Source organism: Prionailurus bengalensis, chromosome A3, assembly GCF_016509475.1.
Source record: "Prionailurus bengalensis isolate Pbe53 chromosome A3, Fcat_Pben_1.1_paternal_pri, whole genome shotgun sequence".
Taxonomy (NCBI): Eukaryota; Metazoa; Chordata; class Mammalia; order Carnivora; family Felidae; genus Prionailurus; species Prionailurus bengalensis.
In genome coordinates this window covers 118257572-118284688 of record NC_057354.1, presented here as the reverse complement: position 1 = coordinate 118284688, position 27117 = coordinate 118257572, and the positions used below count along the sequence as shown (strand labels likewise).

Below are 27117 nucleotides of genomic sequence, written 5' to 3'. Positions count from 1 at the left end.
TTTTCCTCCTCATATTCTTTTTCCTCCTTTTCTCCTCGTCCTCCTTCATTCTTTTCTCTCTCCTTTTTCTTCTTTGTTTTCAATTTATTTGGGAAGAAACTGGGCTGTTTGTCCTATAGTGTTTCTCCCAGTTTGAATTTTGATGATTTTCACCCCGTGGCGTGATTTTATATCTTGCATGATATAAATATCCTGTATGGTATTCTGTATAACCTGTATGAATTGGTAATTTGATCTAGAGGTTTAATCAGATTTAGGGGGTTTTTTTTGGCAAGAATATTTCACAGGGTAACATATTCTTCCATTAGGAGGCCTATAATATCTGGTTGTCTTGATGTAGCAACCTTTAATGGTCCTTGCTGAGATCCATTAATTTGTTAAGAGTTACAAAATGGTGATATTCTATTATCCCTTCTTTACTTTTTGGTTGAAATACTTCTATAAAAAGAAGTTTTTCCGGGCTCCTGGATGGCTCAGTTGGCTAAGCATCTGACTTGATCTTGGCTCAGGTCATGATCTCATGGTTTATGAGATTGAGCCCTGTGTTGGGCTCTGTGCTGACAGTGTGGAGGCTGCTTGGGATTCTCTCTCCCCTGTCTCTGTCCCCCTTTCTCCACTCATGCATGCTCTCACTCTCTCAAAATAAAAAAAATAAACTAAAAAAAAAAAAAAAAAAAAAGAAAGGATGTTTTTCCTGATTAACTGTTTGGTAATCCTGAGTACAATTCCTTTAGAAGGAGTGAATGAATGCTTGATTCTTTTTTTTTTTCTTTCTGGTTTTCAAAATATTGAGTATGTTTCTTTGCATATTCCAAAGATAACTATTGACTTTTTAGAGTATTGTTGTTAACTCCTGGGTTTAAAATTTGATATGTTTTAGCCCATCCCACTTACTATTGTTATTGATGTTTGAAGTGACCCATCTTTGGCCAGGGAGCGCCTCTTCTTGATGTTCCTGAGTCTTGTTTGTTGCTCTGACCCCAAAAGCCTTTGATAGCTTTCGTGCTTTCTGGTGTGACCAGATGTTCCTGGCTCATCTTGTGCTTTTTTCATTCTGGGCCTCAGGCCAGCCCCATCAGTCTTCCTCACCCTCCAGGGAACAAGCGGGGAAACAGTTTCGTGTATGACATTGTTGCATTTTGCAAAGTTGTACGTCTGTGTTTAGTGAGTTGCTCAACCAGATTCTCTCAGGTCTCAAGCTAATGCTTCGGTTTGACCAAGTTGGTACATCAGGCAGCTTTAATAGCTTGACCCATTCTCCTCTCTTTGAAATAATTTTGTTTGTTCCATCTTTTCTTCCTTTTTCTTGCCTTTTGGGTGCTATATTTCTTTATTGTTGGTGGGATAGAAATGGGATTACTGAAGGCCCGTCTCGTGACACTGACCTTAAGTGGCCGATACTGAGTGCTGCCGTCTTGTGAGGTCATCGCTGAATGGGCAGAACTGTCAGAGATAAGATTTTGGAAAATCACACACAGCCATGGTTCGATATTAGATGTATCATTTCTTCAGGAGCAGCATATATTTCTTCATTCAGCAGCCACACTTTTGCGTTAGTTTGGATCCTAAACACAGAGCTTGAGACAAGGATTTGGGTACATACAGCTTATTTGGGGGGTGATCCCTGGAAGCACAGTGAGGGAGTAGGTTAGAGAGACAAGGGAGGGAGAAAAGCCAAAAAAGGGTACATCAATGAATGGGTTATTAATGTGGTCAGAGAGGTTAAACCCTACTTCCGACTTCCCAACTGTGTGTACCTCGTCTCAGGATTGCCTCAAGGAAGGCAAAGAAATGATTTATATGTTCACTCTCATCGTTTGCTCTTAGTGTCGTTCACTTTCAGGTCCTCAGGCTCTTTTTCTCCCCGCTCCATGCTGACCAAACTCTTTTAGACCAGGTAGATAAAGTTATTTGAGCTGGGTGGGTGGTCACTGGTTTATAGCTATGGCCAGGAAAGGGATGGGGGTGCATAGGGATGAGGTAGGCTATAGCAGGATGAGGAGTTGAGGTAGGGGAATGGGAATGGGGAGGTTTTGTTGTTCCCCAGAGATCATTTGTCAGTGTCTGGGGAAAGTTTTGTCACAACTGAGGGAGGAGGAGAGCGTTACTGGCTGGTATCTAGCAGGTCGAAGCCAGGGATACTGGTAAACATTGTACAATCCATAGGGCAGCCCCTTGTGACAATTATCCAGTGTCATATGTCAATAGTACTGATTTTGAGAAGCTCTGATGTCCAGGAATCCAAGGCTGCAGACCACTGGGATGGGTGGACCAAGGGAAAGTGGCTGGGGCACCAGTGGCATCTGCTGTTCTTCCATAGATATGTTTTATGTCTCCTGTCACTCTGCTTTTGTTCATAATGTTCCCTTCGTATCCTCATTTCTGGTTTTTTAAAACATTTTTTTTACTAAAAAGAAATTTTTTTTTAAACTGTATTTATTTTTGAGAGAGAGAGAGGGACAGAGTGTGAGCAGGGGAGGGGCAGATAGAGAGGGAATCCAGGCTCTGAGCTGTCAACAGAGCCCAATGCAGGGCTCGAATTCCGGACTGTGAGATCATGACCTGAGGGGAAGTCGGACACTTAACTGACTGAGCCACCCAGGTGCCCCTCTGCTTTTTTTTTTTTAAATGTTTATTGGTTTTGAGAGAGAGAGAGAGAGAGAGAGAGAGAGAGAGAAAGAGAGAATGAATCCCAAACAGGCTCCATGCCATCACCGCAGAGCCTGATGTGGTGCTTGATCCCATGAACCATGAGACCTAAGCTAAAAATCGAGTCAGATGCTCAACAGACTGAGCAACCCAGACATGCCTCACATCCTCATTTCTAAATCCTTTTTATTCCTTAATTTTGAGGGGTATATATTCTATATTGTTTCACTTTTTATAAAAGAGTATCAATATATTTTATACAATTTTTTTCTTTCAGAATTGGTTGTGTTGACTAACCCCTAGCTCAAGTGCTGCTTCTTTGATGAAGCTGTCTCTTATATTCCTTACTGATTCCTCCATTTTCAGAATTACCATGGCATTTTATTTGTGACATTTCTTGTGGCACTAATCAATTTTTACCTTGTACTATTTTTTTTTCTCTCAAGTTGTTATTTTTAAAAATAACATTTCTCTGATAAAATTTTTGAAAAATTATATATATACCAAGTATCCGTAAACCCATTATCTAGTTTATTGGTTGTTAAAATTTTGCCAGTTTATTTATCTCTCTGTACTCAACACATATGTGCATATGTATGCCGATAGATATTTTTATCCCTATATCAAAATATTTTTGCTGAACCATTTCAAAGTTAGTTGCAAACATTTTGATACTTCACCTTGAATACTTCAGTATATATTTCCCAAGTAAAGAATATTTTTCTTCTGTAGAATCTCAATTCCATTATCACACTCAAGAAATTTAACATTGATAGAATAAGATGATTTAATAAGTGGCCCATATTTATATTTCCACCATTGTCTGTTAATGTCCTTTTAGCACTTTTCCCCTGGTCTGTGATCCGGTGAAAGATCATGCAGTGTATTTCCTGTTCATATCTATTGAATTTTCTTTAATCTAGAACAGTTCTCTTAGCCTGTTTTTGGGTGTTGTTTTTGTTTTTGTTTTGTCACTCATGGTATCAATGGTTTTGAATGAAGAGTGCAGGCTATTTTGTAGAATGTCCCACAACTTGTTCTGTCTGATGACCTCTTCTCGATTGTATTTAGGCCAAACATGTCTGTCAGACTTTCTAAATAAGTGATGTTCTGTCCTCTGTGTAGTCATCAGAGGGTCCGTGATGTGCATTTGGTCCATTGTTGGTGCTGCTAAGTTTGACCCTGTGGTTAAATTAAGGTGATATTTGCCAGATTTCTCCATTGTAAAGATACCTTTTTATACTGTGGGGATTGTATTATTGTAGTAATACTATTGTAGTAATAATACTTATGTTATTAATAATCTGTCGGGTGATACTTTGAGACTGTATCCTGCTCCCCAATAACCAAATATTTTTAGTATCCTTTGGCAATTCCTATCCCAAATCAATAATTCATTAGTGCTTGTAGTTATTCTTTTTTTTTTTTAATTTTTTTTTCAACGTTTATTTATTTTTGGGACAGAGAGAGACAGAGCATGAACAGGGGAGGGGCAGAGAGAGAGGGAGACACAGAATCGGGAAACAGGCTCCAGGCTCTGAGCCATTAGCCCAGAGCCTGACGCGGGGCTCGAACTCACGGACCGCGAGATCGTGACCTGGCTGAAGTCGGACGCTTAACCGACTGCGCCACCCAAGTGCCCCTGTAGTTATTCTTTATAAATGTCTTACCTCGGGGTGCCCGGGTGGCTCAGCCAGTTAAGTGTCTCCCTCTTGATTTCGGCTCAGGTAATGATCTCAAGGTTGTGGGATCCAGCCCTGCCTTGGGTTCTGTGCTGACAGTGCAGAGGCTGTGTGGGATTCTATTCTCTCTTTCTCTCTCACTCTCTCTCTGCCCTTCACCTGCTTGCATGCTCCCTCCTTCTCTCTCAAAATAAAGAAGTAAACTTAAAAAAAAAAGATGTAAGCTTATAAAAATGTTTTAATAAAAAAATCTAACTGTCTTACCTCTGACATCATATCTCTTAGATGGCAAGCTTTATTGGTGGCAGAATCTCTTCATTCTTTTTCTGTTACTGACATGATGTGGAGTGTTGTATATGCTTCATATTTTCTTTAAAAAATTTTTTTTTCAACGTTTATTTATTTTTGGGACAGAGAGAGACAGAGCATGAACGGGGGAGGGGCAGAGAGAGAGGGAGACACAGAATTGGAAACAGGCTCCAGGCTCTGAGCCATCAGCTCAGAGCCTGACGTGGGGCTTGAACTCACGGACCGCGAGATCGTGAGATCGTGAGATCGTGACCTGGCTGAAGTTGGACGCTTAACCGACTGCGCCACCCAGGCGCCCCTATGCTTCATATTTTCTGAGATATTGGAAGAATTAATAAGTGAAGATTATCTCTGTATAAAAGGAAAGAAGTCTTCTTTTATCTTGTCACTTGAACCCAAATCTTTATAGTCACATACTCCTTTCTGAAGCTTCCTCAAGTGCACAGTAACTGTTACCATTTTGTTTGCATTGCTTCACATTTCCTTTTTCCGCTTTCTGCAGCATCCTCTAAAGGACAGTCTCCTTTTCTTCTCTGTAAATGCAAAGCTGCTTACTCTGTTCACTTAAACCAGCCTTTTTATCCATCTCACTGTCAGTTACTTCCCAGACCGTGAAATGTAAATAAATACATGGCTATCCCTGCATTAATGATGTGTATATGAAAATCAAGCTTATCTGCTAAGTTTTCCTTTCCTACTGTTTTCCCAGTTTCTCACAACTTCTTGACGCTCATCATTACTGATTTGCTTTCAAATTATATTTAGTTCCTAACTACTTTTTAAAACTACAAAAAAAAAAATCACAGGAAGGTTGGGAAAGCTTGCTTTCTTTTTATGGTGTCAGATACATTACAGTCATTAAAAAGGAATTGGTAATAAATTGTATTAATGAAACAGTTTGTGAATATGCATTAGAAAATTATTAAGACTAAAATTTTCTGCAGTAGAATATTTATTACTCAATAACGTAATGCTAATTCATAGCATTTGGCTTAAAATATTGTTATTTTATGCACTGAAATCAGTATACAAAAATACAAGGTTAAAGGTTCATTTAAAACATATTATAACATCTGAAGATGGGACTTTTATGCCCCTTTCCTAATAAGTCCAGATTTCTAAGTATCAGCAACATAGCAAATTCCCTGGTGTACACTTAAGTCATGTAGCTTAATTTCCTGAGAACTGTCTCTTATTATAAACCACTGAAATAACCGGGGATGTTTAACTTGCAGAAGACTAAAAGAAAGGTCATTTGCAGATGAATCTGAGGACTGCTGTGTAGAATAATGCTTAGGGTTAGGACCACCCTTAATAGGTAAAAGTGATTTGTAGGCATATGTTGTTTTCATCATACAAAAGAGCTTTTCCCATCAACTGTTAATTGCCCAGCCACAGAAAGTGCTGCCCAATGAAGTAGTGAGTGCATTTTTACCAGGAAGGAGCCATGGAAGGTTGCATGACATTTCCTTCATTCTCTCTGTGCTCTTCTTTCATTTGTCCCTCTAGATCTGTGCTGCCTAACATGGTCAGTACTAGCCTCCTGTGGCTATGTAGTAGCTGAAATATGGTGAGTCTGAATTGAGTTGTGCTGTGTGACACATCAGATTCTGAACTCTTCATTCTGAAAATAATTTAAAATACCTCACTAATTACTTAGATACTGATTACGTGTTGAAATGATGCTATTTTAATCTATTGGCTAAATTAATGTATTAATTACTTTTACATATGATATTTATTAAATATTTACTTATTAAGAATAATGATCAGTTCTAGATAAGAAGATGTAAAGACTTTCCACCCTATCTATCTCTCAGCAGTTACGGTGGAAAACCCTAGAATACTTAAAGAATACATAGAGTGAATATGTGAGGACTCTTGAAAGCAATAGCAGGCATACTAAGAACAAAAATTTGAACTCGAAGCATGACTCATATAGAGGTTAGTTTTCTGTATTGCCCCTCCCCTTTTTTTTCTTTCATTTCTCCTGGTTTAGACCATAGGGCACCCTAGATCCTGGAACTGTGTAGTAAGCATGGACAGAAAAAGCTGTAGTGAAACCCTTTGTCTTAGGTCAGAAGACCAAAAAGAGGGGGGAGGAGGCTTTAGGATGGAACTTTTTAAATTTACTCTTGGCCCAAACTCAGCCAAGTTCCAGTGATGCAAATAGACTTCTGCAGCAGCGTCTCAAACTTTTCTTTTGCTATTTTACTGCTAGGTGGGCATGGTTATGGGAAGTGTAGCATGGGGAGGCTAAAACTTCCACTTTCTGGCCAGAATTCCAGGAAAAGACACCCCTGGGAGCCAGAAAATATAGGCAGAAATCCTGGAGAGGAGGGAGCTGGAGAAAAGGATCCTTTAATTTGTGTATGAAGTCTCAGGCTTATCCTCAAGCTGCACATGTATGGAACCAGACAGAATCAATGTAGCAAAGGCTTTGAGAATTGATCTGTGGTGTAGCCCAGTGCCAAGATCTCAGACTGGTCCCTGGGTAACATATACTTGGGAAAAATCAGAATAGCATTAAGCGGCTTTGAAAACTATCCTGACATTTGAATCAAGTTTGCAGAAGATGGCTCAGCATTTTCAGTTTGAACCTAATTGTATGGCAATTTATTCAGTAACTTATTTATTTATTTATTAATTTAATTTAATTTAATTTGAGAGAGAGATCAGGGGAGGAGGGGGGGGGAGAGAGAGAGAGAGAGAGAGAGAGAGAGAGAGAGAGAGAGAGAGAGAGAGAGAATCTTAAGCTCCACGCTCGGTGTGGAGTCTGATGTAGGGCTCGATCCCATGAACCTGGGATCATGACCTGAGCCACAATCAAGAGTCGGCTGCTCAAACTACTGAGCCACCCAGGTGCCCTCATTCTTAATGAAATGGATAAATTCCTTAAAAGACACAAACCGTCACAAGTCTTTCAAGAAGAAACAGATAATCTGAATAGATTTATATCTGTTAGAACAATTGAGTTCATAGTTAAAAACAGGCTTTCAAAAATAAAAATGCTGGCCCAGATGATCTCAGATGAATTTTACTAAAGAAAATGGCACCATTTCTATGCAGTCTCTTCCAGAAATTGAAGTGGACACAAAATTTCCGAATGCATTTTACAAGGTCAGCATCCTCCTGCTGTCAAGACCAGTGAAAGAAAGTACCAGAAAAACAAAATAAGCTATAGATAAATATCCGTCATTTGAAGAGAGGAGCAAAACTCTTCAAAAAATACTAAGAAATTGAATCTAAGAGAAAAAAATTCATATGAAATGCATTATGGCCAAGCAGGTTTTATTCTGGGAATAAACCACAGCTAACATCATACATGGTAAAAGACTAAATGCTTTCCTCCTAAGATTGAGAACAAGGCAAGGGTGTTCACGTTTATGACTATATCCCATTATACTGGAAGTCATAGATAGTGTACTATGGCAAGAAAAAGAAATACAAGATATACATGTTGGAAAGGAAGAGATAAAACTGCCTTTATTCACTTACCACATGTTTGTCTACGTAGAAAATCCCAAGGAATTTCCAAGAAACTTCCTGACCCATTGAGTCCAAAGGTATAGGATATAAGGTCAGCATAGGAAAATCAATCCTATTTCTTTATACTAGCAAGAATGATCAGAAACAACATTTAAAAGTAGTGCCCTTATAATAGCTACCCTACCAAAAAAAAAAAAAGGGAAAAGAAAAAAATACTCAGTTGTGAATTTATTAAGATATGTTCAGGATCTCTATGTAGGTGAAAGGAATCAAAGACCTCAGTAAATGGAAAGATACCATATTCATAGAAGACTCAGTATACTTGTTATTTTTTCTAAATTGATCTACAGTTTTAGTGCAATCCCCATCAGGATCCCAATAGGATTTTGTAGATATTAAAAACATTACTTTAAAATTTATTTTAAAAGACGAATCAGAATAGCCAAAAATTTTTGGAAAGAACCAAGTTGGAGGAATCAGATGATTCAGTTTTAAGACTGATTATCAGGGGCAGTGTGGTATTGGAAAAAGAATAGATACCACTCAATAAAACAAAATAGTCCAATAATTGAGCCACATAAATATGGTCAATTGATTTTTCACAATTAGGCAAGAGAACTTCGGTGGAAAAAGGATAGTCTTCTCGACAAATAGTGCTAGGGCAATTGGGCATTCGTATGCTCTCCCCGCCCCCAAAGAAGGATCTTGACCTATATCTTAAGCAATGTACAAAATATAACTCAAATTACATTCTGAAATGTCGAATTCCAAACTATAAAACTCCGTGAAGAAAACATAGCAGGACGTCTTGGTGACTTGAGGTAGGCAATGAATTCTTAGATACAACACCAAAAACACAGTCCTTAAAAAAAGTTGATGGAGCACCTGGGGGTGGCTCAGTCAGTTAAGCCTCCAGCTTCGGCTCAGGTCATGACCTCACAGTCTGTGGGTTCAGGCCCCACGCCAGGCTGTGCTGACAGCTCAGAGCCTGGAGCCTGCTTCGGATTCTGTCTCTTTCTCAAAAGTAAATAAATGTTAAAAAAATATATATTTTTTTAAGTTGATAAATTGGATTTTTACCAAAATTAAAAACTTTAGTTCTGCAAATGCTTTTGAGACAATGAACAGATAAGACACAGTGGGAGAAAATATTTGCAAATCCCTTATCTGACAGAAGACAAATTTCACCAAAGAAGATATACAGAAAGCAAGTAAGCACATGAAAAGATTTTCACTTCATTGGTCATTAGGGAAATGCAAGTTAAAACCATTGAGAAGTCATGACATGCCTATTAGAAGGACTACAAACAACACGGACAGTGACAACAGCTACAAACTGACCACATCAAGTGTTGGTGAGAATGTATGGCAGTTGAAACTCTCTCTCATGCCTTGTTTGTACTACTGTTAAGTAGCCCTTCCGGAAAAGCAGTTTGGTAGTATGTTTTTGGGTGAAAGATACACTTTTTCACATGGCCTACTGATCTCACTCTTAAGTATTTGTCTAGAAATTATGATAATTTCTGTAGAAATTAAAATTTTATGTTCACACAAAACCCTGTACATCGATATTTGTAGTAGCATTGTTCATGATCATCAAAAACTGGAACTATGTCCTTCATTGGGTAAATGGATAAACAAACTGTGTATCCTTAGAATGGAACACTAGTCAGCTATAAAAAGGAACGGACTGTTGATACGTGCACTTAAGTGTATCAGTACATTTGGCCTGATCTCCAATAGCTATGCTAAGTGAAAAACCTTCTAAAAGGTTACAGACTATGTGATTCCTTTGTATAACATTCTGGACAATGTGAAACTGAAGTGACAGAGAACAGATCAGAGGTTGCCAGGGCTGAGGGATGGTGGGAAAGTTTAACTACAAAAGGATAGCACGAGGACATTTTGGAGGATGATAGAATTGTTCTGTATCCTAGTTTTGGTGGTTTACACAGATCTGTGTATGTGAATCTATGCATGTGATAAAAAAAAACTCATGTAATGAAACACAAAAAAGGAGAACTGTGCTGTATGTAAAATTTTTTTAAATAGTTTAAAATTTAATTTCACCCTTTTCATGTGGTTACTAATAAGTTAAAATTAGGTACATTGCTTGTATTATATTTCTGTTGTACAGCACAGCTTTAGAAATGCAAAGAAGGATAAGATGTGGTCTCAATCTAGAGAGAGGGATCTCTAGATAGAAGGAAGTCTCATGAGGAAAGGTGGCCAATTTAAATTACCTGCTCAGGGGTGCTTGGGTGGCTCAGTTGGTTAGGCACCTGACTTCGGCTCAGGTCATGACTTCACGGTTCAAGCCCCATGTTGAGTTCTGTGCTGACAGCTCAGAGCCTGGAACCTGCAGCCTGCTTCAGATTCTGTGTCTCCCTCTCCCCTCTCCCCTGCTCGCACTCTGTCTGTCTGTCTGCCTCTCTCTCTCTCTCTCAAAAATAAATAAACATTAACATTAAGAAAAAAAATAAATAAATTATCTGTTTAATCTGTCTCCACTTCCATTGTTTCTTCTACAGGTAGTTTTTGAGGACATGTTTCATGCAAATTATGCCAACTTTCGGATATGATAATTCTTTACAGTCTCTTTTCCTTGAGGAAAAGAAATTCTACCTCTCAAAACAAAATGTGTGCTATACAATGGAATCATTGACACTGTCTCTGAATTTGTAGGACAAACGGTGTATCTTTGAGGCACTTGATCAATTTTTTCATGATATCCTTGTGCTGAATGTTTAAGCTCATAGTGTTATTGGGTAAATATTATTTAAATGATCGTACCCAAGAGGTACTGATTAATGGAACTGTGGCTGCCAGAGAGGGAGTTTTCCAGAAGCATGCTTATATCTGTTTATAACGCAGAACTGGGAGTGCCAACCCAAAATTGGAATAGAATCTAAGAATATTATAACGGGCTGTAAATAGATAAATCTAACAAGATTGAAATATAATAGGGATAAATTTAAAATCCTGAAATGGATTCCGAAATTCAGCTGTCCAAATTAAGAATGAGAGATACGTGGCTTAGTGTATATATGAAAGTCTTGGGGCTTTTAGTTGTTAAGAAGCATAATACAAGTCAACACTGATGTGGCTGCCAAAAAAACAGTTTCAATTTGCAATGGTATTTGTTAATAAAAGCTTATCTAAAATGAAGGCATAGATTTTTTTTTTTTTACTTGATTCTGTGTTCTTTAGAACACACTTGTTATCTTATGTGTAGTTCTGGGTTATTATTTTCTAAGAGGGCTATGGACAAACGGGTACACATGCAGAGAAGAGAGAGGAGAGGACGATAAAGGGAATTGAAGCCAAGTTATATGAGGAGTAGTGAAAGCAGCTGGGGTATTTAGCCTGGTCAAGAGGTGACTCATGGTGGGGTTGACAGAGAGGTCATAAGAACTGCCTGCAAATAATTGAAGGGCTATGATATTAAAGTGAAACTAGAATTGTTCCATAAATTTTTAAGATCCAGTGGATGAAATTTTTGGGGAGAAAGAGAATTAAATTTAAGTGTAAGGAAACATTATCAAGAGTTGGAGCTAACCGTTGGAAATGAGTCACCTCTCCAAAGTCTTTTGTAAAACTATTGCTTGAACCTACCTTTCTATTGAAAATCTCCATCACCCTGGCATTCCCACAAGATACGTGTTTGACTTTTACTTCCTATACTTGGAGTTTCAGTAAATTAGCATTTTATGCAGCAACTGATAGCAATAATTCTTTGATCATTGGCAAAACTCCACTTATTTACCATTTGAATTGTTTCTTTGACAAGCCAGCATGATACTGTTTCAGTGGTTTAACAATAAGGAAAGGAGCCTGTGGACAAGCTGTGTTCTTTCTGTAACTGGGGAGCAGGACATCTGGTCCACCCTGCGGATCTAAGTAACTGGGCCTTCCGGAGATGGTGCTGATATCTTGTAAAGATTGTCAGCTGCATAGGCATGTGAATAAAAACTGTCTTGCACCTGGAATTTATGTGATTTCATGTATATGTAATATTATGAGCCATGGTAGATAATGTATTTTCAAAGGGAGGAACTTCTGCCCCATTGGTTCCATTAGAGACCAATATGGTAGCCTGGCAATTTTTAGGGAGTCATAAAAATAAGACTTGAAACTACCATTTTGTTGTTAGGTGGTCATAACACTTCTAGCCATTCTGTGTGTTTTGTTTCTTTACTTTTTCCTTCTTTTTTCTAACCTCACCTTGTATCACCTCTGATCCTATTTTTATTTCTTTTTCCTCTTACCTACTCTTCCCCCTTTATGAAAAGTTGAACTAAGCAGTATTCAAGTAATGTGTACTCTGTGTTTGTATCATCTTCTCCAGGGTGAAATAAAGGAAATACAGTGTTATTGCTCTCCTATATGATTTGTGTTGGTCTTTTCTCCACCATCCCAGCCTTGAGGTCAGGTACTATGTTTTCGACTTCCTGTATAACTCCCCAGGTGTCCAATATGTGCATCTGTGCGTGGTGGGTTTTTAATAAAAGTCTTTGACTGATTTACTGACTATTCACCCTAGCAAGAAAACAATGCTGCATTTTATTCCAAAGAGGCTATAGAGTATTGAGGCAGAGTGTTTCATGAGTTCTTTGGGGTCGAAGGTAAAGTGTTTGAGAAATTCTGAAATGTAAGAGTGTGAGATTCTGAAAGATGTTTAAATTACTTCCGTGTTTTGAAAAATATTTGTATAATGTTTTTACTGTATGCAATATAGTAATCTTTCTCTCTCTCTCTCTCAAAAGATTTTCTTTAGTTGAGGGTATGGTAATTTGGTATGCATTGTTTCTTTGAAAAATTATTGTATATTCAAATACTTTTATCTAACAATTTTTAAAAATCACCAAAAATTAAAAAAAAATCAGTATTCCCCAGTATTTTCCTTTAGAAGGAGACATTTGGGAAACTTTTTGAAAAATACAGATCTTTGTTAGTACTTACCTTAATAAAAGTATTCTTTGCTTTTAAAAAGGGCTCATTGTAGAGTTACTTTAAATGGAAAACTCCCCAACTACATTTTCAAGATGATTTTATTTATAAAAATTAAATTTACTCATAACCATTGAGTAAACACTTTCTTTTTTTTTAAATGTTTATTTATTTTGAGGGAGAGAGAGAGAGAGAGTGTGAGTAGGGGGAGGGCAGAGAGAGAAGGAGACACAGAATCTGAAGAAGGCTTCAGGCTCCGAGTTATCAGCACAGAGCCCGATATGGAACTTGAACCCACAAACCGCAAGATCACAACCTGAGCCGAAGTTGGAAGCTTAACTGACTGGGCCACCCAGGCGCCCTGAGTAAACACTTTCTATTTATTTGTGTTTAAGTTAAGATTAAAGTGGAACAGATTTTTACATCAGATTAAAAAACAGCGTTATTGAGATTTAATTCACGTACCATCCAGTTCACTCTTGGAAGTGGATACAATTCATTGGTTTTTAATACATTTCACAAGGCTGTACAACCATCAATATTAATTCCAACATTAATTTTCATCATCACTAAAAGAATCTTTGCACTCATTATCATTAGTGTTCCCTCCCTCTTCCTCTCATCCTGGCCTCTGGTAACTGATAATCTGCTTTCTGTCTCTGTGGATTTACATATTATGGACATTGCATGTAAATGGAATTATACAGTGATCGTATACTATAGGTGGCCTTTTGTGTCTGTTTTCATTTAGCATAAAGTTTTCAAGGTCATTCATATTGTAACATATATCAGTGCTTCTTTCTTTGTAGTTGAATGATACTCCATTGTATGTATATACCATATTTTATTTCTATATTGATCAGTTGATGGCCTTTGGGCTGTTCCACTTTTTGGCTGTTTTCCACTGCTGCTGCAAACATTCATGTACAAGCTTTTGTGTGGACATACATTTTCATTTTTCTTAGGTATGTACCTAGCAGTGGAATTGGTGGGTCATAAGTTAACTCTAAATTTAACATTTGGAGGAACTGCCAACCTGCTTTCCAAAGTGATGGCACTGTTTTATATTCCCACCAGCAGAGTGTGAGGGTTCCAGTTTTTCCACATCCTCACCAGCACTTACTTTTTGATTCATTCCAATCACAGTTGGTATGAAGGGGTATCAGATTGTGGTTTTGGCTTTCATTTCCTTAATGACTAATGATGTTGAGCATGTTTTCATACGCTTATTAATATTAATCTCTTCTGTATCTTCTTTGGAGAAATGTCTATTCAAATATGTTGTCCATTTTCATTTTCAATTACTTAATTTATTAAAGTTAACTTTCTTTTTTAAAAATTTTAATTCCAGTATAGTTAACATACAGTGTTATATTAGTTTCAGGTGTACAGTATAGTGATTCGACACCTTGATGCCTCACTCAGTGATCATCTTAAGTGTCCTCTTAATCCCCTTCACCTGTTTCACCCATCCCCCACCCACCTTCCCTGCGGTAACCATCTGATTGTACTCTATGGTTAAGTGTCTGTTTTTTGTCTTCCTTTTCCCCCCTTTGTTCGTTTGTTTTGCTTCTTAAATTCCACATGAGTGAAAGCATATGTTTGTCTTTCCTGACTTATTTCATTTAGCATCATACTCTTCAGCTCCATTCATGTTGTTGCAAATGGCAAGATGCCTTTCTTTTTTATGGCTGAGTAGTATCCCGTTGTATGTATACACTACATCTTCCTTAGCCATTTATCTATCACTGGACACTTGGGCTGCTTCCAGAGTTTGGCTATTGTAAATAATGCTGCTTTTGCCCGTTTTTAAGTTGGGTTATTTGTCTTTTTATTGTTGAGGTATAAGAGTTCCTTGTATATTCTAGATAGAAGTCCTTTATCAGATATATGATTTGCCAAATCGTGTATTTCCCCTCTTCAGATTGTCTTTTCACTTTCTAGACAATGAACTTTGAAGGACAAAGTTTAAAATTTTTTGGAGGTTCAGTTTACCTAGTTTTTCTTCTGTTGTTTAGGCTTTTGATTTCATATCTAAGTAAACATTCTTGTTATGAAGGTTTATTCTTATGTTTTCCTCAAAAAGTTTTATAGTTTTTCTCTTACACTTAGGTCTTTGATCCATTTTGAGTTAATTTTTGTGTATGATGTGAATTAGGGACTCATTCATCCTTTTACATGTGGCTATCCAGTTGGCACAGCACCATTTGTTAAAAAAGACCATCTTAGTCTGTTCAGGCTGTTCGAGCAAATTACCCTACATTGGATGACTTAAACAACAATATTTCCCACAGTTCTAGAGGCTGGGAAGTCTGAGATGAAGGTGCTGTCCTAATCAGTGTCTGGTAGGTCTGCTTCCTGGTTCATGGTCTGTCTTTTTCACTGTAACCTCACATAGCAGAATGGGGCAAGGGAGGTCTCTTGGGTCTTTTTTAAAGGGGATTAATCTCGTTCACGAGGGCTCTGCCCTTATGACCTAATCACCTATCAAAGGCCTTACCTCCGAATACCATCACATTGGGGATTGGGTTTCAACATATGACTTTTAAGGGGGATACATTCAGTCAGTAGCAGACTCTTTCATTTAAAAAAAGTTTAATTTGTGGTAAAAATAACATAAAATTTACCATCTTAATAATTTTTTGTGTATATTTCAGTAGTGTTAAGAATATTTAGTTGTACAACTAATCTACATAACTTTTTTCATCTTTAAAAACTGAAATTCTGTATCAATTAAACAGCTCCCAAGTCTCTCCTTCTCCCCCTGCCCGCCCTGCCCCCCAGCTCCTGCTAACCACCATTCTTTCTGTGTCTATGAATTTGACTACTCTTGGTACTTCGTAAAAGTGGACTCATAAGCTATTTGTCTTTTTGTGACTGGCTTATTTTCACTTACCATAGCATCCTCAAGTTTCATCCATATTATAGCATGTGTCAGAATGTTCTTTTTAAGGGCCGAAGAATATTCCATTGTATGTGTATACCATATTTTGTTTGTCCATTGATGGACACTTGTGTTGTTTCCATTAGGCTATTGTGAATCATGCTGCTGTGAACATGGGTGTACAAATATTTGTTTGAAACACATTTCACTTCTTTTAAGTATATACCCCAAAGAGTGGAATTGCTTAGTCATAAGGCAATTCTATTTTTAAATTTTTGAGGTACTGCCATATTGTTTTCCATAGCAGCTGTACCATTTTACATTCTTATCAGTGGTATACAAGGGTTCCCATTTCTCCACACCCTCTCCAACACTTGATATGTTATCTTTCTCTCTCTCTTTCTTTTTTATAGTAGTCATCTCTTTTTTTAAATAGTAATACTTTTTATGAGTGTGAGGTGGTGAGAACACTCTTTTTGCCTCGTTGAATTCCCTTGGCACTCTTGGCAAAAATCAATTGATTATAATAAAATAAGTCACAAGGATGAAAAGTATAATATAGGCAATACAGTCAATAATATTGTAATACACTTATCGTGGTGAGCATTTTGTAATGTGTGTAATGTATATAGTGATTGTTGAATCACTGTGTTGTACACCTGAAACTAATTTAATATACATCGAGAATACTTCAATTAAAAATAAAAAAAATCAGTTGACTACAAATGTCAGAGCATTTCCAGACTCTGAATTTTATTCCATTGATCAGTATGTCTGTTCTTATGTCAGTACCACACTGTCTTGATTAGCGTGTCTCCATGATAAGTTTTGAAATTGGGAAGCAGGTCTTCCAACTTGTTTTTTTCCAAGATTGCTTTCGGGCCGTCCTGGAACCCTTACATTTCTGTGTGACATTTAGGATTGGTTTGTCAATTTCTGCAAAAAAAGAGCCAGGAGGGATTTTGACAGGGATTGCATGAAATTTGTGGATTAATTTAGGAAGTGTTGTTATCTTAACAATATTGAGGCTTCTGATCCATGAACATGAGATGTCTTTCCATTTATGTAGTCCTTCTTCCATATCTTCCCATTGTTTTATAGTTTTCAGTGTACAAGTTTTGCTGGTTTTGCTAAATTTATTCCTAAGTATCTTATTCTTTTTGATGCTGTCGTAAATGGATTTAAGAAAAAATTCATTTCTGGATTTTTCATTGCTAGTGTTATAAAAATGTAATTTATTCTAGACATTAATTTTGTCTCTTGCAACCTTGTTGAACTTGTTTATTTTGGTGTGTTTGTATGTATGTGTATTCCTTAGGATTTTCTGTATGCAAAATCATGTCATCTGTGTATAGAGATAATGTTTTTTCTTTAAATCTGGATGGCATTCATTTCTTTTTCTTGCCTAATTGCCCTGGCTAGAACCTCCAGTCAAATGTTGAGTAGAATTGGCAAGAGTGGATTTCCTTGGATCAGATTTTTAATGTTTAGTGGTTTGGAAGTACGTATTACTGACAGTGATACTTTGGGAACTTGAAAATCCAGCTTTTTGTCCTCTTGTAGTAACAAAAGTAGTAAAATCTTTTATTTTAAGTTTATTTATTTTGAGAGCGAGTGGGGAAGGGGCAGAGAGAGAGGGAGAGACAGAATCCTAAGCAGGCTCTGTGCTGCGAGCACAGAGCCCGACACGAGGCTCAAACCCATGAAGTGTGAGATCATGACCTGAGCCAAAATCGGATGCTTAACCCACTGAGCCACTCAGGTACCCCAAAACTTCTGTTGGAATTTAGCATGCTGTTTATTTTTTGAATATTAATATGCACAATAGAGTCTAGCTTGGCTTTTTCGAAAACTTCAATGCCTCTGCTTTGTTAGCCTTATGAATTTGTTTTCTAAATGTCACTGAAGTAGGCCAACTGTGGGACTTCTAAAAACATTATCTCTAATGTATATGTCCTAAGGAATTGTGTGTACTGAGTAGAGTTGAATAAGAATGAGTAATCAGGATGTTCATATTGTCTCTATTAGTGCTACTTAGTCTTAGTTTGGGTTAATAATGCTTTACAGTTAGCACATTTGAAGTAAGTTTATAATTTGTAATAGATACAGTTGACAAGCAGAGATAATGATAGTGGGTAAGGTGATGAAGAGGTAGTGATTATACTACTTTTGATAATTTAATTCTACATCCAACTTCTGAAAAGCGTATTTTCCTTTTTAACCCTTTTAAAAAATTCCAGTATAATTAATATGCAGTGTTATGCAGTAGTTTCAGGTGTACAGTGTAATAATTCAATAATTCTATACATTTCTCAGTGCTCATCAAAATAAGTGCATTCTAGGGCCGCCTCGGTGACTCAGTTGGTTAAGTGTTCGACTCTTGATTGTGGCTCAGGTCATGATCTCACAGTTTGTCAGTTTGAGAATCCCTCCTCAGGAGTCTTTCTCCCTCCTTCTCTCTCTGCCCCTCCCCCGTTCATGCACACACACGTGCTTTCTCTCTGTCTCTCTAAGTAAAAAACTTAAAAAAATAAGTGTACTCTTAATCTCCTTTATCTATTTCCCCCATCTGCCCAGCCACCTCCCCTCTGGCAACCACCAGTTTGTTCTCTAATTTGTTCTCTGTATTTAAGAATGTGGGTTTTTTTTGTCTCTTTTTTTCTTTGTTTTGTTTCTTAAATTCCACACGTAAGTGAAATCATGTGATATTTGTCTTTCTCTGACTAACTTATTTCACTTAGCATTATAATGTCTAGGTCTATCCATGTTGTTGCATATCACATTCTTTTTTATGGCCGAGTCATGATTCATCATGTGTATATACCACATCTTCTTTTTTTAAAAAAAAATGTCTTAACATTTATTTATTATTGAGGGACAGAGAGAGACAGAGCATGAGCATGGGAGGGGCAGAGAGAGGGGGAGACACAGAATCTGAAGCAGGCTCCAGGCTCTGAGCTGTCAGCACAGAGCCCGACACGGGGCTCGAACTCACAAACCACGAGATCATGACCTGAGCTGAAGTTGGACGCTTAACCGACTGAGCCACCCAGGTACCCCTATATACCACATCTTCTTTATCCATTTATCTATCGATGGGCACTTGTGTTGCTTCTTTATCTTCGCTTTATAAATAATGCTACAGTAAACCTAGGGGTGCATATAGCTTTCTGAAGTAGTGTTTTTGTTCTCTTTGAGTAAATATGAAGGGTATATTTTCTTGCTCATATTTATTCTCTATAGAAAGAGGTGGAAGTAACTCTTCTGTACTTTATTCCTTATTATAGATTGTTAGTACTTAGATATCCAATTCAGAAAATAGAATTTTGTTAAATATATTGAACATTTCTTGAATATATTCTGTATGTTACACTTTGCCCCATTGGAAACACCAAATAAGTATAAGCCTGTTCATTATCTGAATGCTTGCAAGATATTTAGGAAAATCAAATGTTTGTCCTTGTACTGCTCTGTATTTGTGGTTCTGTGTGTATACCCTGTCTCCCTGACTAAATGTAAGCTCCTTGAGGAGAACCATCTTTATATTGACACATGTGTATCACAGTGCCTCACATATACCATGTGTTTATTATGAATTTTTGAAATCAGTAGAACGGGAAAAAAACAATATAATACTACAACTAAATACTCAAGTGAATGGCGTCACTAGTCAGTATTGTTGAATGTGAGGCAATGATGATTGGCGTGTACTGGATTTATCAGGAAAGTCTTCATGCAAGGCAGGATTATTAAGTGGACTTATAAAGTCCACTTATAAAGGATAGGTAAGAACTGAGCAAGGCGAAAGGGCATTTCAAGTAGGTGTCATAGTTTGGAGGTCAGTAAGCAGATCATATCGACTGGAATGGAAGGTTGGTATTGGCTTGTAGATAGAAGGGTGAACCAATAAGTAGGAACGTCATATTTCAGAGGCCTTTAAGGCTAGTTTGAAAGATTTGCCCTTTACTCCATTTGACATTAGCAAATCATTGAAGTTTTTGGAGCTAGAAAGTTTTGGGGCAAAGCATTACTTTAAGAATGTTTACTTGGTGATAGCATATATTATGGGGTGGAGGGAAACTTGTACCAGGAGACCACTTAGGAGGGTATGAAAATAATTGAGTTCTTCTAGTCTGTCGATTCTTAAAGAGCAGAGTTTTTTCTTTTATCTTTAGTGGCTAGCATAGTGGCTACAGCAGAATTCAATTTTACTTTTTTTTGTTGGATGCATGAATGCATGAACTAGGTCATCTGGGCCTGGAGAGAGCTGTTAGCAGCAGGAAATACCCATGTGAGAAACATTTTGGAGGGAGAATTGAGGTGACTTGTTTTCTAATAGTATAAAGAGTGTGCGTAAGGTCAAAGAGGACACTCAAGTCACAGCATGGAGGATTAAGGAATCTCTAGAAATAGGCAAATCAGCTAGGGGAAGTGAGGAGCAAGAAAAGGGAGAGTCAGAGCATGTTTTTAGACTTGCAGAGTTTGAGACTGAAACACATAGTGCGTAGAGGTAGAGAGGCTCAAGTGAGAACTGAAGTCTAAGTGTATTAATTTGGATATTACTATGAAGATCCTGTCTGAGCAGGAAAAATGATTGGACTGATGAAACTCTGTGCGTGGGTACAGAGGTTGTGTGCACGTGCACATGTATACACACTCATACGCTAGAACCCGGTACGTGTGTTCAGTTGTCCGTACATTAATGTGCTGGTTGGTATTAGCAGAATGATGAGTACTGGTTCTTGGGGTGAGCAGAGGGGCAAAAAAAAAAATGCTAAAGAAGGAGACAGGAAAGGAACAGAGGTGGAAGAACTTAGCAACACAAATTTGTTAAGGAGACTTTGTAATTTGTCTTGTGTTTCAAGACGGTGTCAGCTAATAAATAATTAGGATACATTGTAGATATAAACCTGACCTTTTTGATTCCAAGCCAGATATTCTTTCCATTATACCAAAAGTTTGCATGTTTAATTTTTTCAAGGCAAGGTCCTTATCTTTGGAGAAACAGTCTTCAGGAAAGGCTTCTTAATTAGCAGGCAGTGATTGGACGGTAACATTTCTTACAGAAAAATCTTCATGTGCTTTGGATGTGGATGCTTCCACTTTTATGCTTGGGTATTTATATTTGTAGTGTGGTAGGAGACAAAACTTCTGATTGCGTGTTGTAGATAGGAATTTAAAAGATGATATCATTTCTTCCATTTGAAGAATTAATCATTTAGAAGATGCTTTTCAAAAATTTATTCATTTATTTATTTATTTTGAGAGAGAGAGAGAACGCTCGGTAGGGGCAGAGAGAGAGGTGAGAGAGAATCTCAAGCAGAGAGAATCTGACAGCGCAGAGCCTGATGCGAGGCTTGAACTCATGAACCGTGAGATCATGACCTGAATCGGAATCAAGAGTCAGACGTTTAGCCGACAGTCACCCAGGCGTCCCTGAGAATTTTTTCTTTTTGTTAAAGTAAATGTAAACTCCTTTCTTTTTTTTTTTCAGAAGTGTTTTTGATGCATTCCTCAGAACATTCATAAATTAGCAAGGAAATACAAAAGGCCTGATGTTTTCTTTTCTTTCAGGGGATATCATTTTCAATGCCCAATACCCAGAGCTGCCCCCTGATTTTATCTTTGGAGAAGATGCTGAGTTCCTGCCAGATCCCTCGGCTCTGCATGTGAGTACTGCAGGCTCGTTTTGGATGATCTTTATTTGTTGAAGGAAAATAAAATGAGCTTTTGACAATTGCTTGACAGATAAATTGGCCAAACATGTGGGGTTTTTTCCACCCCTTTTTCCCTCTGTCCTCTGAAATAAGTACAACTCTTCATGTGCCAACATAGTTTAAAGATTTTTTTTTTCATTGCAGTTTTACTTGCAGACTATTTTGAATTAAAATCTGTAGCATATCGGTTAAAATATTTTTACTTCAGCTTAAAGAGACATGTTGAAGAGATTTCTTTATTTTAACTTAATATTTCATGCCTGCAATCAATTTTCTGATGTTTACTAACACTTCATCACAGAGCTTGTTAGGGGAGTGTTTCTTGGCTCTTCAAGAGGCCTTTTTTGTATAGAAGTGAAAGTGGCAAATTTGGACTTGTATCCATATTATCTCAGTATTATTATCAGAAGGGTAAAGATCAGATTAAGTGTTCTTTATTAAGCAAGACCAAAAACTTTGTAGTTAAAGTAAAATATTTCTGGGGTTAAAGCAGGGAAAGGAGCTGTGGTACTTGTCAGAGCACATGTGGTTTACATAAAAAATTGTGTGTTTCACATTGCTTGTGGAGAAAAACATGTGCCATTTTGTTTAAAACGTCTGACCAGACAAAATGTCTCTTTCTTTCCCTTCTCAAGTTCAATTTTGCCATGATGCCTATACTATAAGAGGGTTTTATTGTTCAAAACTATGTCCTTTGTTTGGTCTTTTTTGTCTCAGTGTTTTGTAATTAAAAATTTTGATGACTTTGAAATCTTGTCTCCCCCCCCTCCCTTTTTAAAAAGGGAAGTGTTAAACAGGAAGTTTTAACCCAAACCTAAAGGATTATCTTAAATTTTGGAACACAGCCGTAAAAATGCGATTGGCAAGAGTAGGCTGGGTTTGTTGCAAAATTTCTAATAATTACACTCAAACTGCTAGTTGATTTTCAAAAATGTGTAGTTTAAGCATGGCCCCTTTAAATGCTACGTGTTACACATTGACCCCATATTGAAGCGGAGGGGCTTACCTGGAGTTAAAGAGTCAGAAGTATCTCTACAGACCTCTTCTGTGTTAAATCTGCCCAGTGGAGGGTAACATATGCGAAATGCCAAAGATGTATTACAGGCTAAGTGCTCCAGGAATTTAAAGAAGGTTGTTGGAAAAGGCTTTGTAGTAGAGGTGACACTTGGACTCACTCTCAAAGAATGGAGCCTAAGTAGGGAGTATGGCAGTGAGAATTTCAAACGGGGGGCATGACATAAGCAAATGAAATGTATAATGTATTGTAGCGCTACTGACAGGTTTGCTGAAGTGTAAGTTAATATAAGGAAGGGCTGGAAAAGGTTAGAGAGGGAAGTTGGGACAAGATTGTGGAGAACATTGAATGCTAGGTTAAGAGCCACTGAAGGAAATGATAATAACAGAATCATTCAGTAGCAATGTGGTCAGTATAATGGATAAAGGAAAGGGTAAGGAGCAGAACTGAGAACTGTTGCAAAAATCTGGGGGAGGGCGAAGAAAGGGGCTTTGAGCTAGGATGATACAAGAGGGAATACCATGAAGGAAAGGATAAGAAATATTTACAACTTCTTTTTTGGGAATTGCATTTAAAATTTGCAAGGCACATCTTCTATATTGAAAAGTATTGTGAGAGTGTAGAATTTAAAACCCAGAAGGACCTGGAGGTTCAGCTTATTCCACTTTTCTGTTTTATTTTATTTTTTATGGGTTTGAAATTCTTTTTATTTTAGTCTTTTTTGAGAGAGAGAGCGCCTGTGCAAGGGTGAGTGTGCAAGCAGGGGAGGGGCAGAGAGGGAGGGAGAGAGAATCCCAAGCAGACTGCACACCCAGTGCCTAGTGTGAGGTGGGGCTCGATCTCACCACCCTGAGATCATGACCTAAGCCAGAATCCAGAGTCAGATGCTTAACCGACTGAGCCACCCAGGCACCCCACTATTTTTCTATTCTAATACTGAGGAAATGGACCTAGAATTGTATAATTGTGTCAGAGTTGATATTATAACTCTACTCTTCTTATATTTAGTCCCTGAGTGAAGTTTTTGCAGGTGTTTTTGAGAAATTAGCTGAAGAGGAACAGCCAAAAAAAATCAAAGCACTATGTCTAAGAGGACAATTACAAATCTAGGGGAATGCTTTCTTCAGCTATAGTCAATCTGAGGACTCAGGCAGGCTACCCAGTGCTTCTTCCGGCACCAGTGGTTTAGGCAAGTCTAGAAAAGCAACCAAGGGACACCGTCTACCAGCTGGTGAGGTCCACCCAGCCCTAGAGGTACTCTGGATGTTCATTGTCATCTGGCTAAAACACTAGGACAGGATAAATGTCAGCAGACGTCTCCCTGAGCGTAGCATGCCTCCAAAGGACTTTTCCCTCACCTGTTAACAGGTTATGGTTTAATTCTTCAATTCAGGTCAGCCTTTTTTCCTTCCTTCCTGCAGTGTGCAGAGCACAGTCACTAATAACCTGATTAGTCCATATGAAGTTCTGAATGAAGGAGGGATTACATATTTCATCACCTATGGAGCGGAGAACAGAATGTCTAGAGTTTTTGGATTTTCCCCTTGAAGTACTAATTGCAGGAGGGAATAAATAGGTACCCTTAGATTCTGGGAGTGTAGTCCAAAGTAGTCGCTGTGGCAAATATGGAATTTCCCTGAAGTTACTGGGTTTTATCTTCAAAATTAATAAAAATTATTTTGCATTTGATTCCATAATATGCTTGTGCTCTTTAATAAAAAGTGTATTAAATTACAAATATGTGAGAAAAAAATGTGTTCTACTTTGAGAAATACAGTTTTTGAGAATATTTTATTTATTCAATTTGTTTAAACTGGCTTCTTTCCATGAAAGGATTTGAAGTAAATTAAATAAAGGATGCACATAAAGTCAATAAAAATATGTGAGGTGCTCTAATCCATCAGAAGAAGTCACCTCTTTCCACACTCAAGCTCTTCATTCACAGAGATGAGTTTCATTAAGGACTTTGAGATCCTCAGACGAATGCAGAATACTAGAGAGAGATACCAGATCCAGGTAAATACTAGATAGACACCAGAGACAAGTATCTCATGGACACCAGAGTCATAAAATCATGGAGTTATAAATGTAGTTGTCCAGTGGTTCCCACTTCTGGCTATCCATTAGAATAATTTAGGAAGCCTGTTAAAAATACAGATTCCTGGATCCCACTGGAATAGCGAATTACACCTGTTGGGGAGCTGAAGCGTCATTAAATTCTCTGGGCCATTTCTATGTATTAGTTTGTGAACTGCTATTGGGAATCACTCATTGAACCCATCTTTTATAGTAACGTCTCCAACAGAAGGTCATTTGTCTTTGCTTGACATTGTTTCCAGTGAGGTATCATTTTCCATTTTGGGGACAGCTTCATTTCTTTTCTTTTTTTTTTTAATTACCGGCTTTATTGAGACATAGTTTATGTGCCATGCAATCTGCCCATTTAAAGTGTATAATTCAGTGGTTTTTAGTATATTGACAGAGTTGTGTAACCATTGCCAGAGTTGAATTTACATTTTTAAAAACTGAAGTATAATTGACATTTTAACATTATTTGCTTTCAAGGGTACAACATAATGATTTGATATTTGTATTTATTGTGAAGTGATCACCGCAGTGTCTAGTTAACATCTGTTATTATCAAAGTCAAATTTAAACATTAGCAGTCACTTCCCTATTCTCCCCACTCCTACCTGTATCCACTCTAAGCAGTAACTATTCTGCATTCTGTCTCTGTGGATTTGCCTGTTCTGGACGGTTCCTATAAATGGAATCGTACAATATGTGATCCTTTGTGACTGACCGGTTTCATCAGCATACAGTTTTCAATGTGTCATGTATCACTACTTCATTATTTATTGCTAAATAATATTACATTGTGTGCATATACCACATTTTATGTATCAATCATCAGTTGATAAACATTTGGGTTGTTTTTATGTTTTGGCTATTATAAGGACTGTTTTAATTGTTCTTGGATATATCCCTAGGAGTAGAATTGCTGTGTCAAATGGGGACTGTGTTTAGCTTCTTGAGAAACTCCCAGGCTGCTTTCCAAAGTGGCTATACCATTTTACATGCCCACCAGCAGTATATAAGTGTTCCAGTTTCTCCACACCCAAATAACCAAAATTTGTTATTATCTGTGTTTTTGATTATAGCCTGTGAAGTGGTATCTCATTGTGGTTGGGGTTTGTGTTTTGCTGATGGCTAATGGCGTTTTGCATCTTTTCATGTCCTTATTGGCCATTTTTATAACTTCTTTGGAGAAGTGTCTGTTCAAATCCTTTGCCCATTTTTTAAATTGAGTTATTTGCCTTCTGTTGTTGAGGTGTAAGAGTTCATTGTATATTCTGGATATAAGGTATATGACTTGTCACAATTTTCTTCCATTCTGTGGATTTCTTTTAACTTTCTAGGTAGTATTGTTTGAAGGACAAAAAATATTTAAGTCTAACTTCTCTACATTTTATTTTGTTGTGTGTGCTTTCGATTTCACATCTAAGAAACCATTGCCTAGTCCAAGGTTATGAAATCTTACCATTATCTTTTCCTTAAAAACTTCTGGAATTTTTTTTTGCTGACATTTAGGTATTTGATCCATTTGGGGTTAATTTTTGTGTATTGTGTGAGATAGAGGCCCTATTTCATTGTTTTATAAGTGGAGATCCAGATGTCTAAATATGATTTATTGGAAAAACTGTTTTTTCCTGTTGAGTTCTTTTGGCATTCTTGCTGAAACTCAGTTGACTATAAATGTGAGGGTGTATTTCTGAACTTGCCTTTCTATTGATTTGATCTGTATTTTAACCTTATACAGTACCACACTGTCTTGACTGCTGTGACTTTGTAATAAGTTTTGAAGTGTGAAATATGAGTTTTCCAACTTTGTTCTTCTTTTCCAAGAATCCTTTGACTGTTGTGGGTCCCTTGCATTTCCTAGGATCAGCTTGTCAGTTTCTTCTGAGAGCCCAGCTGGGATTTTGATAGGAATTGCGTCGAATCTAGATCCAGCTAGAGAATTGCTATTCACCGCTTTCATTCATAACTCTTTTCCCCCATTTATCTGAATGGCTTGCTTCCCTCCTATTTTCAAATGTCATTATATCAGAGAGGCCTTTCCTGGTGTCCTTATACAAAGTAGTAGTAACACCCTCCCCATTAGGCTGTCATTTTTATTAAAAAAATTTTTTTTTTAACATTTATTTATTTTTGAGACAGAGAGATACAGAGCGTGAACAGGGGAGGGGCAGAGAGAGAGGGAGACACAGAATCTGAAACAGGCTCCAGGCTCTGAGCTGTCAGCCCAGAGCCCGACGCGGGGCTCGAGCTCACAGACCATGAGATCATGACCTGAGCCGAAGTCGGACGCTTAACCGACCGAGCCACCCAGGCGCCCCTACGCTGTCATTTTTAAATCAT

The 27117-nt window shown here is 37.6% G+C and overlaps 1 protein-coding gene across 3 annotated transcripts in view; it reads left to right on the top strand.

Moving 5' to 3' along the window:
• Positions 1-27117, top strand: part of BABAM2 (BRISC and BRCA1 A complex member 2) — a 403550-nt gene that overhangs the window by 68242 nt on the left and 308191 nt on the right. For all 3 annotated transcript variants that reach the window (XM_043604241.1, XM_043604240.1, XM_043604242.1), the window contains exon 4: positions 21538-21632. In XM_043604241.1, coding sequence (XP_043460176.1) covers positions 21538-21632 — 95 coding nt within the window. The remainder of the gene's footprint in view (positions 1-21537; positions 21633-27117) is intronic.